This window comes from Eupeodes corollae, chromosome 1, assembly GCF_945859685.1.
Source record: "Eupeodes corollae chromosome 1, idEupCoro1.1, whole genome shotgun sequence".
In the NCBI taxonomy this organism is placed as follows: Eukaryota; Metazoa; Arthropoda; class Insecta; order Diptera; family Syrphidae; genus Eupeodes; species Eupeodes corollae.
In genome coordinates, this window is record NC_079147.1 from 242,075,958 (window position 1) to 242,088,905 (window position 12,948).

At 39.2% G+C, this 12,948-nt stretch overlaps 1 protein-coding gene across 1 annotated transcript; it reads right to left on the reverse strand.

The window, feature by feature from the left end:
- Positions 1 to 742: 742 nt before the first annotated feature.
- LOC129940500 (vang-like protein 2) lies at positions 743 to 11,243 on the reverse strand. The gene is made up of 3 exons (XM_056048856.1): positions 11,086 to 11,243; positions 10,410 to 11,008; positions 743 to 2,651 (listed from the first exon to the last, which is right to left on the reverse strand). The coding sequence occupies exons 2-3, from the start codon at positions 10,651 to 10,653 to the stop codon at positions 1,153 to 1,155; spliced, it is 1,743 nt and encodes a 580-aa protein (XP_055904831.1). The 5' UTR covers positions 10,654 to 11,008; positions 11,086 to 11,243; the 3' UTR covers positions 743 to 1,152.
- Between the last annotated feature and the right edge of the window lie 1,705 nt (positions 11,244 to 12,948).

Below are 12,948 nucleotides of genomic sequence, written 5' to 3' on the forward strand. Positions count from 1 at the left end.
TGAATCTTAAGGTTAATTTATTCAATCAAAATCCCGGGGAACAAAAATCCAAAAAGCATTCCAAGCAGTTTTCCCACGATGTTATCGAATTAAACTTAAATCCAAATTGAAATTAAATTAATTTTCACTTCTGTAGAATAAAATATAAGGTTCTCATAATAAAACACTAGGTTTTCAAATTTAAAAAATGGAACTTTATCTTACAAAAAGGTTCAATTTTTCTTAATACTAAAATCTCTTCATCAACTAGCATTACAAATGCGATTCTTCATTATTCTTCAATCTTTTTGATTCTCAACCTCATTTTTCTTTTCTATTTTTTTCTTTGTTGTTTAATTAAAATGCGTTATAAAATGATTATTTATTACGAAAAATTGTCTAGATTATACAAAAGTAAAACATTTAAAAACCTAAAAAAAAAAAAACAAACGAACAAATAAATATTTTTAAATAGCTGTCATTTTGTATTTTATGTGACATAATTTTTATTTTATTTTTAAGTGGGATTCTTATTTTGATTTAAGGTATATAATAAATGTATTTTTGTGCACTTACCATTTATAGTAAAAAATTGTTCTTAAAATCTAATCTTATATTTATGTTGATTTACTTTTGTTCATTTTATTTTTGCAGTCATTGAGTGTATGAAATACTTAAAATGTATTTTTCCATTACTCTCAGTATTATTATCATGTCAAGAGGAATCTTTAATTTTACATAGTATGAGCGCGTTAATTTTCTAAAAAAAAAAAATATATAATAAAAATATTATTAATCTTAAAGCCTACAGTGGAATAGTATTTAATGAGTTCTAACCTAAATTAAAAATAAACAAAAACTACATTTATATAATTTATGTACTATAAAAAAATATGTAAAGCATTAGGTTAATGTTTTAAGAAACGAGATTTTTCTTCGCTTTTAAAGTTAATTGCTTTTAAAGTATATAGTTTAAGGACATCGGTTTAAGGGACACAAGACAAGGATGCGATGACGGATAATGGATGAGGAATACTATTCGAAGTTTTTTTTATGTTGGTTTCTTAATATTGATATGTTGTGTCTTCTTTGTAGAAGTTTTAGTCTATAAAATGTTTATTTTTCCTATACTAAAATGTGCAAATATGAGGATGATGTTTGGTTGCTATTTTGTCATACAGATGTCTCTGAATTGAGTTTTAAGACAAATTTGTTACTTTTTGGATCAACGACTTCTTCAGATATGTTAAAATGAGGCAATTTATGAATTGCCACGATCAGCGAGACATCATTTTGAATCAACTGAAATGTGCATTCATTGGATATGGGTCGTGATAGAAGCTCATCGCAGATAAGCGACCACGATTGAACCCAACGACGTTCTTTTTCGCTTTGCAAAACCGGCGTTTCGGTGAGATATGGTTCCAGAAATGCTCTGGGTGATAGATCGTGCTTTAGGCAGTGTGCCAAGTGCTTTAGAATACTTTCGAAGGTGTGACGGGGTTGTTGTCGCGTTACTCGGAGGTATTTTTGTAGGGCTCGAGCCATTGATGGGAAAACGGCTTGTGCCGCTTCGTGGGGATCGAGAGGTATGGCTGGCGCAGGTTCATTGTGAATACGTTTGATGTGAGTGAATGCTTCCTCTGCAGCGGTAATAAGGCGAGCACGTCTCTTCTTCACTCGCCGTTCGTATTCGTGTTCTTCGTAGAATCGTTCGTTGTGCGAAGAATCTCGACGACGGGCATTCGCAGCTAAAACCGCTCTGCTCTGGCTCTGTTGTTGCGCTGTACTAACTCCATCGACCTCATAGTATTTGAAACTTGTGGATATTTTGTTTCGCTGTGATTTTGATATGGGAATCCTCTCCAAATACGGATTGTATATGGGAAAGTCAACATAGTACCGCTGGAGTACCCAAACCGCAGCCCTCTGTATACTTAGCTGGCCCAGTGTGTATGACCGACTTACACCGTCCGGTGAGCGAATGATTTTTACATAATACGTAGGTTGAGTGTGCCTCAATTCAAGCAGAACAACAGCAATATAATGAATAAATATCAAAGTGTCGACGAAATTTGTTGCATAGGCCACCAACGATTTATAGTCTACAGCATCGCCTCCCGTCTCGACGACTATCTTGGCTCCATTTGTTACCTGCACAATATAGAAAAGCCAATAAGAGAATGTTGACACCGTAACTAGCAGCAGAACGGTGGCTCGAAATAGAAATATTCTCGGCATAGTTGCACTTGGTCGTCGCAAAAATAAAGCCCACAAACCAAGCGCCAATAGGATGAGTCTTGCTGTAAGCGATACCAGTAGACCTTTACATTCGCTACTGCACGCTAGCAGTTGTGTTTTTACCGTTTGCGTTAGCTCGGGATGATCGAAAGCCGAGGGAAAAAATCCCAATTTCGGCATCATTACCATAGCCACAGGGGAAAAAAATGATACAAAACCAAGAATCAAACAAAACACTGATTCTATATATCGTTTGCAGGCAAAACCTAAACTAGTTTCGTTATCTCTATTCCATGTACTGTTAATGTCTTCCATGGAAATACTTTGCTCGGATGTGTTGCCAGTAACAGCGGTTGTGTTTTCTCCCCAGTTTTCATCTTGTGGTAGTATTTGAACTTCGATAATCTCCTGTCCGTCACGATTTTCGTCTCCTGAAAAAGTTTTGAAATACTATATTTATTTTATAAAACAAAAATACTTTTATGTATTGATTTTTCCCATTTTGAATTCAATAATTTAGTAAAAAAAAAAAACATGGAATAAGTTTGATATAATTGCGTTGCGACCTCAAAGCCTAATGTAGATAGATTTGGAAATGGAATTCATTTAATGCGCAATTGGTATTGGTGTTAGTCTTAGAAAGGATCAAACCAAAGATTCGAGATCTATACGTCTCAATTCCTTTGTTGATTTTTCTTTTAATTTAGTTTTCTGTACTTCACTGGTCCTGTCGGTTAAGTCGTAGACCCTTTTTTCCGTAAACACCGACATGGCCAGTTTAAGTTAGATTTTACGGGGTGACGCATCAGCAATATTTAAAGAGCATTACACTCTCATTCATGTCAATTAAGTATGCTCCTTATGATTAGGGTTAGAATATGTGGAAGGCTGATTTCAATATTTCCTGAAAATATCAGTATTTCTTTGTATCCTTGGTGTTGTTTTTATTAACTTAGCTAGGCATTCGCACAAAAAGTGAAAGGTAGCCCAGTTTGTCTTCTCGTCTCCACACTGCCTAACAAAATCAGACGAACTCATTTTCGTCACGAGAGGAAATATTGAGTAGTGAACTGTAAGGATACTAATCAATAGCAATAATTTAGGTCTAATTAGTTTTTAAAAGTACCTCTTTCTCGAAACGCATTTTGGGGGAAGCTCTACTAACATTATCATGGGACCCAAAACTGGGTAAACGTGTTGGCTCCGAGGGACAGAGATCGTTATCTTATCGTCTTACTGAGACCTTCTCCAAAACGCACTCAATATACTCACTAGATGGGCTGATCACTGCGGACTTAGTATTAATCCTCAAAAAACAGACCTCGTCCTTTTTAGACGAAAATACAAGATCCCAGTAATTGAGCCTCCTTCAATAAAAGGTGTACAACTAATTTTTACCAATAAAGCCAAATATCTTGGTCAGATATTGGACAACAAATTAAGTTGGAAACCTAATACTCAGGAAAGAGTTAAAAAAGCTACAATAGCTCTTTTCTTTTGCAAGAAAGCCATAGGAAGCAAATGGGTTTTTCAACCTCTCATAACCTATTTGCTATACACATAGGTCGTCCTACCAATACTTATGTACGGGGTTGCAACAACAATGTGGGGCACTCCATCATTTTGAACCTCTTTGGTTCTATGCCACAGTGCATAGACTACACTATTCCAAAACCTCAATTTGAAAAAAAACGATGTTCAAATGGTAGACATGTGCATTCAATAGGACACAAGCGTTCACAGGTTTTTCTCAAAACCCACCTCTGTTTATCAACTCCTACTCCTACTACGCGGTGAACATCGGGTGCCTAGTACCTCAACTGGAGATTCGTTTCCAACCCCATTGAAAAGTTGTTGGGGACAGTAAACGAGAGAGGGGGGAGAGATGTTTCCACTAAGGCACCTCTCCTTATACAGGCGGCAGCGGACGAATTCTAGAGATGGAATCAACGGTGGCGTCTACAGTTCCAGTAAGGTTGAACTACTTAGTGAACACCTTATAGGGCTTCTTCGACATATTCGGAGCCCAGGCCTGTAAGGAGCGGTTTATCCGGCTCCCCTTCCTTGGAGTTATACTAAGGATCTGGCCCTCCAGGTTGGGGGTTGTGCCGTCGGGGTGACTTCCTGGCCACGTACAAAATACCTTTAGTTTCGAAGCACCAACAAGCCTCGGATACGGACGGATTCACTGTTGACAACCCACGCAAACGAAATAAGGACAACGAACTTCGGATACGTGGAATGTTAGTTCCCTTAACAGACCACGTGCAGCCGAACAATTAGCGGAAGCCCTAAACTGCTGCAAGGCAGTTATTACAGCCATCCAAGAAGTGCGATGGGATGGACCAAGCAAACGCAAACTAAAAGACTGCGATATCTACTGAGGCAACTGCTACCGAGAACAAAGACAGCGTCTATTTGGGTGTGGATTTGTTGTTGGAACTAGGCTCAGGCAAAAAGTCTTGAGTTTCAACAGTGTGAGCGAGCGCATCACGACAATCCGCATCAAGGTTAAATTCGCCAACATAAGCCTAATATGCGCGCATGCCCCAACAGATGAGAAAGATGAAGACACCAAAGACATATTCTTCGAGCTCTTGGACAAGACATATGAGCAGTGCCCTGGCTATGACATTAAAATTGTCTTAGGAGATTTTAATGCTAAGCTAGGAAGAGAAGACATCTTTGGTGGCATAATCGGGAGATACAGCCTGCACGACACTACCTCCGACAACGGATTCAGGCTGGTCAATTTCGCTGCGGGGCGAGACGTTCTGGTAGCTAGTACGCAGTTCACGCATCTTAATATCCACAAGGGTACATGAAAATCTACTGATCAATCAAGGATATCCGAACATTCCGAGAGGCCAACATTGACTCGGATCACTACCTCGTTGTAGCCAAGGTACGGCTACGGATATCCCGATCCAAGCCAAAACAAGGAAGTACTGTGAGAAGATTCGACGTTAGACGGCTACAATCGCAAGAGACTGCCATATCCTTTTCCGATCGAGTCTCTAATAACCTCTTAAGGAGTCCTATGCTGCCTGCATTAAGCATTGAAAACCAGTGGCAACATTGCCTTGCAGCCATCAGAGATGCCGCCTCTAAAGTGCTAGGTTTCACACGGCCACCACAGCGAAACCCCTGGTTTGACGACGACTCTAAGAGCAGAAGAGGAGAGAGAAACAACGGCTTCTTAGATGGAAAAAAAGAGAGCATGAGAAGCGCGCGATCGAGTAGATAAAGGGAATGAATATCACAACAGGAATGAGGTTCGTAAATGTTCGTAAAGACGATCAGGGGAACATCGTAGTAGAACCGCAGTCGATGCTGAGAATATGGAAAGATCACTTCTCCAAATTAAATAACGGCGATGACGAACCGAATTCCGCTGTAAGGGAGATAGAACCACTCAACCTCGGCGACGCAGATCAACAATTCCGCCTACCCGACCTTGACGAAGTGAAGATAGCTATATCGGCATCGCTGCCGAACTATTTAAAGCAGTAGACGATTACTTGGAAGGGAGCATGCACCAACTCATCTGCAGAATATAGTCGGAAGAAAGCATGCCCGATGAGTGGAATCTCAGCATAGTATCTGTTCTACTGTATTATGTGAACGTCTGAAGCCGTTCGTCAACAACCTGATATGTCGTTATCAGTGTGGCTTCAGAACAGGAAAGTCCACTATCGACCAAATATTCACACTACGGCAGATCTTGGAATCAACATATGAGCTTCAAATCAATACCCACCATCTTTTTATCGATGTTAAAGCCGCGTATAACAGCATCCATAGGGAAGAGCTCTACAGAGCAAAGTCTAGTTTTGGCATCCCTGTCAAACTCCGTTTTTGCAGAATGACGATGGAGAATGCACGCAGCTCTATCAAGGTCGGAAAACATCTCACCGATGCATTTGATGTCAAAAAAGGTTCTAGACAAGGCGATGCACTGTCATCACTTGGTCTGGGCAAGACCAAGTATATGCTGTCATCAAAAAAGGACACTGAACAACGACGTCTTGGACAAAACGTCACCATGGACAGCTATAACTTTGAGGTAGTTAAGGACTTTGTCTACCTAGGCACCGCCATTAATACAGGCAACGACACCAGCGCTTAAATCAAACGAAGAATAAGTCTTACAAATCGCTGCTTGTTTGGACTAAGAAGGGAATTGAGAAATAAAGTCCTCTCTCGAGTATCTAAAATCACCATCCATAAGACACTCATCATCCCGGTTCTCATTTATGGCGCTGAGGCTTGGACCCTGTCAAAGAAAGATGAGAGCGTCTTAGGATGCTTCGAGAGAAAAATTCTTCGGGTGATTTTTGGTCCCGTACGCATAGATGGAGAATGGAGGAGAAGATATAACGACCAACTGTACGGGCTGTACAGCGACACTGACCTAGTTAGCAGAATTAAAGTCCAATGGCTTAGATGGCTAGGTCATGTAGAGCGGATGGACATCAACGCTCCGAGGGACGGCGCAGTAGAGGAAGACCGCGACTCAGGTGGCGCACCCAGGTGGGAGAGGATTTCAACCAACTTGGCGTGCGAAAATGGAACCAGCTAGCTAGGGACCGAGCTGGCTGGAGACGCATATTGGTTGAGGCCCAGATCCGCCCCCTAATCTGGAAAAAGCTTCCAGGTGTCCATTCAATCCAAAGATGAATAAGAAGCTAAAAAACTTTTGGATGACAAAAGCATTAATTTTTGTACAGATGGATCCAAGGCAACTGAGGGAGTTGGAAGTGAAGTGTACTCAGAAAAGCTTAATCTAAGCATCTCATTCCGCCTCCCTAAAGGGAAGAATGCAACTGGAGGCAAGAAATATTACAAAAGGCCTTTTTGAATATTGTACAAGAGATTGAGTTTAAAACTATGTCGAGAATCAAACGAACCTTAGAATTAGAAGATTAAGATCAGATAATGGTTCTGAATATACGAGTAGGGCTTTTTCCGAGATCTGTAAGGCTAGTGGAATTAAACAAGAATTTACATCCGCATACACTCCCCAGCAAAACGGGGTTGCAGAACGTGCGAACAGAACCCTCGTAGAAATGGCACGTTGCCTAATGGTTGATGCCGACTTGCCGAAGTTTTTATGGGCCGAACTAGTTCATACCTCTGCGTATATTCGTGACTGATGTCCCACTAAACCGAACGATAGCAATACACCAGAGGAACTGTGCCACTTAACGAATCTGCAAATCTTGTGAATTTAACCGACCCAAAGAGTATGAAAGAAATAGAAATGTCAGAACTTGCAGATGAATGGAGAGACGCGATAAAATCAGAAATGGAACTTCTAAATAAAAATGGGGCATGGGAGTTTGTAGACCGACTAAAGGATACCAATAATGTCGGTTGCAGATGGGTTTTCAAGACCAAATTTCATCCTAATGGCTCAGTCGAATGCAGGAAGGCTAGACTGGTTGCAAAAGGATATACACAACAGTATGGAGTAGATTATTTCGAAACGTTCGCGCCCGTTGTAGAAATAAGTTCAATTAGACTATTATACGCTATTGCTACACAGGAAGACTTGGATCTTTTTCATATAGATGTGTCTACCGCTTTCCTCTATGGAGACTTGGATGAAACCATCTTTTTGGAATTGCCTGAAGGATGTTTTCAAAATAAAAATAAAGTCTGTAAGCTTAAAAAGTCTATTTACGGCTTAAAACAATCTGGTCATCAGTGGAATAAGAAATAAGACACCATTTTAAAACAGGATGGTTTTATTAATTCCAGCTATGACTCGTGTATTTATTTTAAAAGAAATTTAAACTTAGTTATTTTCATAGCTGCTTATGTAGATGATTTGATCGTAGCAACAAATGACATTTAAAAACTAATTTTGATATTCGAGATCTAGGTGAACCACGAACTACTATTGGACTAGAAGTATTACGAGACCGTGCCAAAGGAACTGTTACAATAAGTCAACCCGTCTTATGTAAGAAACCAAATACAAACTCTTGAATTGCAAGCCGAATACCCTACCAATGCCACCTGATACTATAATGGAGAAAGAACCCTCACAGAATGAAGAACGAACATCCGTTGATAAACAATCATACAAGGAACTCATCGGTAGCCTTTTACATCTCTCTAATTTAAGTCGCCCACAACATGTTAGATGTTGTCTCAATTCAATCAAGACCCAAGAAAGCAGCACTGGAATTTAGCTTTATCTGTTCTTAAGTATTTAAAAGGAACAATTAATTAAAAAATTCTGTATTCGGAACAGGCAAACCAATTTCCGCTTACTCTGAATCCAATTGGGCAGAAGACATCAATGATTTGAAATCCCAATCGGGCATTGTTTTTCGTAATGGCTGGAGGTCCTCTTGACTGAGGTCCACATGAATCTTGAGGCTACCTCCTAAGCTCAATGGAACCAGCTAGAGTCCCTTACGAAACGTGAGAGGCTGATTATACTGATATGATTTAGATCGTTTAGATCGTTAAAGAAGAATTCTCCAAGGTAATTCTTGCGTTTTCGAGCTAGAGCAGGGCATGTGCAGAGAAGATGAAGAACAGTTTCTTCCTCTTCCTCGTCCATACAGCTTCTGCAAAAGTCATTTGAGAATACGCCTAGTCTCATGGCGTGCTTTCCTATTAGACAGTGTCCGGTTATGACACCTATTATCGAGCTTATATGCGATCTGCTTAGAGAGAGCAAGCACCAGTGTTGGCCAGATGTTTTTTGTGGCTTGACACGTGGTGATGTTGTTCCACCTGGTGCCTGCCCTCCTCGCAGCGTCTTGCATTAGCAACAGTTTACAAGTAGCGATTGGTATGCCAGTACTTGCCAAACATGGTAGGATGGGCTGTACTGTACCGTTCCTGGCGAGTTCATCTGCCTTACAGTTACCTGGAATGTCTCTATGACCCGGCACCCAGCAAATGTGAATATTAAACTGTTGCGCCATCTCCATTGGAGATGATCGACAGTTAAGGACTGTTATAGAGTTTGTAGAGACAGAGTCCAGAGATTTGATAGCGGCCTGGCTGTCAGAGAAAATACGGATATCAGATGTTGATATCACGTTTTCTTTGAGCCAAGACAAGACTTCCTTAATCGCCAAAAGTTCCGCCTGTAACACGCTACAATGATTGGGAAGGCGGAATGAGAGACTTAATTTCAGTCGTTCAGAGTACACACCTCCACCAACCCCTTCTTTGGTTTTTGAGCCATCTGTGTAAAAAAAAAGAGAAGGGTGACAACAAGAAGGATATGTTCTTCGAGGTCATGGACAAAGCATAGGTATGAATAGTGTCCTAGCTACGATATTTAAATTGTCTTGGGAGATTTTCATGCCAAGCTAAAAACGGAAGACATTTTTGTGGAATAATAGGGTAAAACATTCTGAACGATAACACTTTCGATAACGGAGTCAGGCTTATCGATTTTGCTGCAGGGCGAAACGTCATTGTAGCTAGTACGCGTGTTTAACACCTCAACATCCATAAAGGAACCTAATAGTTATCCAGACCAATCTACAATCCACCGGATTGACCATATTGCGTTCGACGCAAGACACGCTTTCACCATCATCGAATAGCTAACACCGGACCACTACCTCGTTGTAGCCAAGATGCAATCAGAAAAGCCGCCTCTGTCGTTTTAGGTTTTAAACAGCCACCAACAAGAAACCCCTGGTTTGATGAGCAACGTCGGTAAAGCTCAATGAGCAGAAGAGGAGAGAAGAGCACCTGACTTTACAGGAGGAAAAAGAGAGTGCATGCGTGCGTTCGAAGATGTTGAGAGGGTATAGAAGCAGAAATGAAGCTTGAAAGTCTTGAGCAGATGCAACCAGTGCATTAAACTCGAACCGAAGGCTGCAAAGGCGGAAGTGGAAACATTGTAGTAAAATAAATGCTGAGCATATGGAAGGGCCGCATCTGCACACTGTATAAGGGCGACAAAGCCCATTGTCAACTACCTGATAGTTATACTAATAATCTAAAAGCATTTTAAGCACTTAAGAGAAATATTATTTAAGCCCGAAACAGTAAACAAAGTTTTGAAAAATTGAACTGTTCCATAATCACTGTTAATGTTCTTAAAGTCATAATACATGGAAAACAATTTATGTTATTAATTTCGGTGCCTTTTAAAAAAGAAACTAATATGACCCACCCTTTATGATTATTTTAAATACTATACTCACCAGTCATGTTGACGCTTGTTTGGAATGGAGCCATATCCCTTGGCTGTTTGCTTGATTTGGAATGGGTACTCCGATGCGAGTGCCTCGTCCGGTCTCGATGATAGCTATTGTTAATGGTACCACCACCGCCTCCTCCTCCCCCGTTACCACCACCACCGCCGCCGCCGCCTGAACTATTATTATTATGACTTCTTGAGCGACGTGAACGACCACTATGCTCAGACTTTACAGACTCGTTTTCCATAGTATGTTTAACGACAGTTTAAAAAAATCACTATTTCTCTTTAGAGATAAAAATGTTAAAGCCGAATTCGAGTCCGCAGCAGGAGCCAAAGCAAAGTAATCCAAATGCAAATCAAATGAAATAAAATCCAACCAAGAAGTCACTGAGAACAAAAGCAACGGCAGCATTCCTTTTATTTCTATTCTATTTAATTTGATTGCATTTAATATTCGTCTCTCACACTCTTAATATTCAATGGTTAATCAATAAACTTGATTTGTAAGAAAGAATGCTTTGCGACTTCTTGCGTACCGAGGAGACCGACAAAGAACAAGAAGACCAAGACGTTACCAACAAGTGCCAGCATTATTTTTGTCTGGAAAATTAAGTATTTTATTAGTTTTCTTTTTTATAGACGCTTATCAATTAAAACTTCTCAATGTGTTTTCTTACGTTGTATAGTTTTATTTAGTGAAATACATATTGATTGTATTGTATTTCTTTTTTATGAAAAAAGCGTAAAGAAAATACGTTAACTAGAAAGACTATAAAACTATTTAGAAATTCCACACTTTGCACACAAAGAAGCCATTTTCTTATTAGCGAATATTTCATTTATTTGATATTTTAAGTTGGTGGACCTGCGGATTGGTTTGACTGTTAGATACGTTACGTTATGTCAAAAAAGAAACAACACAAATAAAAATTACCCTCAGGGCACACGATAATGTACTGGAGAGCAAAAGGTTGAAATTCACATATTTCTTGGAGGCGATCTCTATTGATGGTGGAGTTACATGCATCTACATTTGATTTCTGCAAAACAAAAGGTACGCCAAATAAAGAATTCATATTTTATGTTAGAAAAAGAAGAGAACAGAAAAACGGAAAAGAACTTAATTTGTGCATTATAGGAAATTCGAGGAGCAATTAATCTTTATAATAGCATCCAACAAAATATTGCTTACCCTGGGCCTCCACAAGCGTAGAATCCAATTCAACTCCTCTTCCGTAATCTCATCCGCAATCCAATGTTTTTTTTGACTGGGCATATTATGTCTTGCCATGAGCAACCTCAAATGTCACTTTTGACACAACGGTTAATCTGTGGTTTACTTTTTTGTTGATTTACCTTTTGTGTCGGTAGCTGTTGTTTTTTTACAAAATAAAATAGGGTAGTACCCGTGGCATGATGGTTAGTGCGTTGGATTGTCATGCGAGAGGTCTTGGGTTCGATCCCTGCCTGTGCCACCTTAATTAAAAAAAAAAAAAACAAAAAAAATAATTTTCGCAGGTACTGCCTCTTGCGAGGAATTGACAAATCCTTCAAGAGTAATTCTTGTCATGAAAAGTGTTTTCTCAAATTTTCTGTTCGGATTCGCCTTAAAACTGTAGGTCCCTTCCATCCCTGACAACAGTTCCCACACACAGGAATGGTTGAGAGTTGTCAGTCACTAGGCCCTAGTTCTCAAACGGACTGTTGCGCCACCGAATTTAATTTAATTTAAAATTAAAATAAATTATATACAAAATTTCCTTTGAGTACTGTAAGCAACAACAATATAAGAATTTAAATATATTTCCATTTTCTTTAATAAATTTTACTTACTTAATGTCAAAAATATAGAGGTATGGCCGCACTCGATGACAATTTAAACGAAATGAAATTTTTATTTCAAAAAGACTGCGGAAAATGGGCGCTCACCACTACATACAACACAAACGTCAAAGTTGATGACAGAATTTTAATCCACTCGAAAAATCCAAACTGCGATGACCTGATCATGGACTGGATTTTGGATTGTTGGTCAATATTGGATTATCTGATGACAGGCCGATGTTATCGGAAATGTTCAATGGAGACCCCAAGTTAGAAATAAAAATGCGGCTATAATTAGATGCACAGTGTTTTTCCAAAAGGGATGATAAAAAGGTACTTATAATTCTTGATATAATAAAAACGTAAGGAAAATATTCCAATTAGTTGCATGAACCTACAAATTAAAAGGAATTGTAAATGAAATTCTTAAAAAACTTGTAACATCATGACATCACTGTACAGCCATAAAGTTACAGTATTTTATAGGAAGTAAAAAAGATTGACAGATAAATCCGTCTTAGTTTTTCTCAAATAGGCTATTAGTCTACTAGCCAATTTTCCACTTAGAGAAACTAACGAACAGTTTTCCTATGGTTTCTTTAAATTACCTTTAAGTCGGTTACGCACATTTTCAAACTAAATCTTAATATTAATGTCTCTTTCGCTTTTTTTATTTTTTTTGGGTCAGCTGCCAACTTTTATTATATGGGATTACC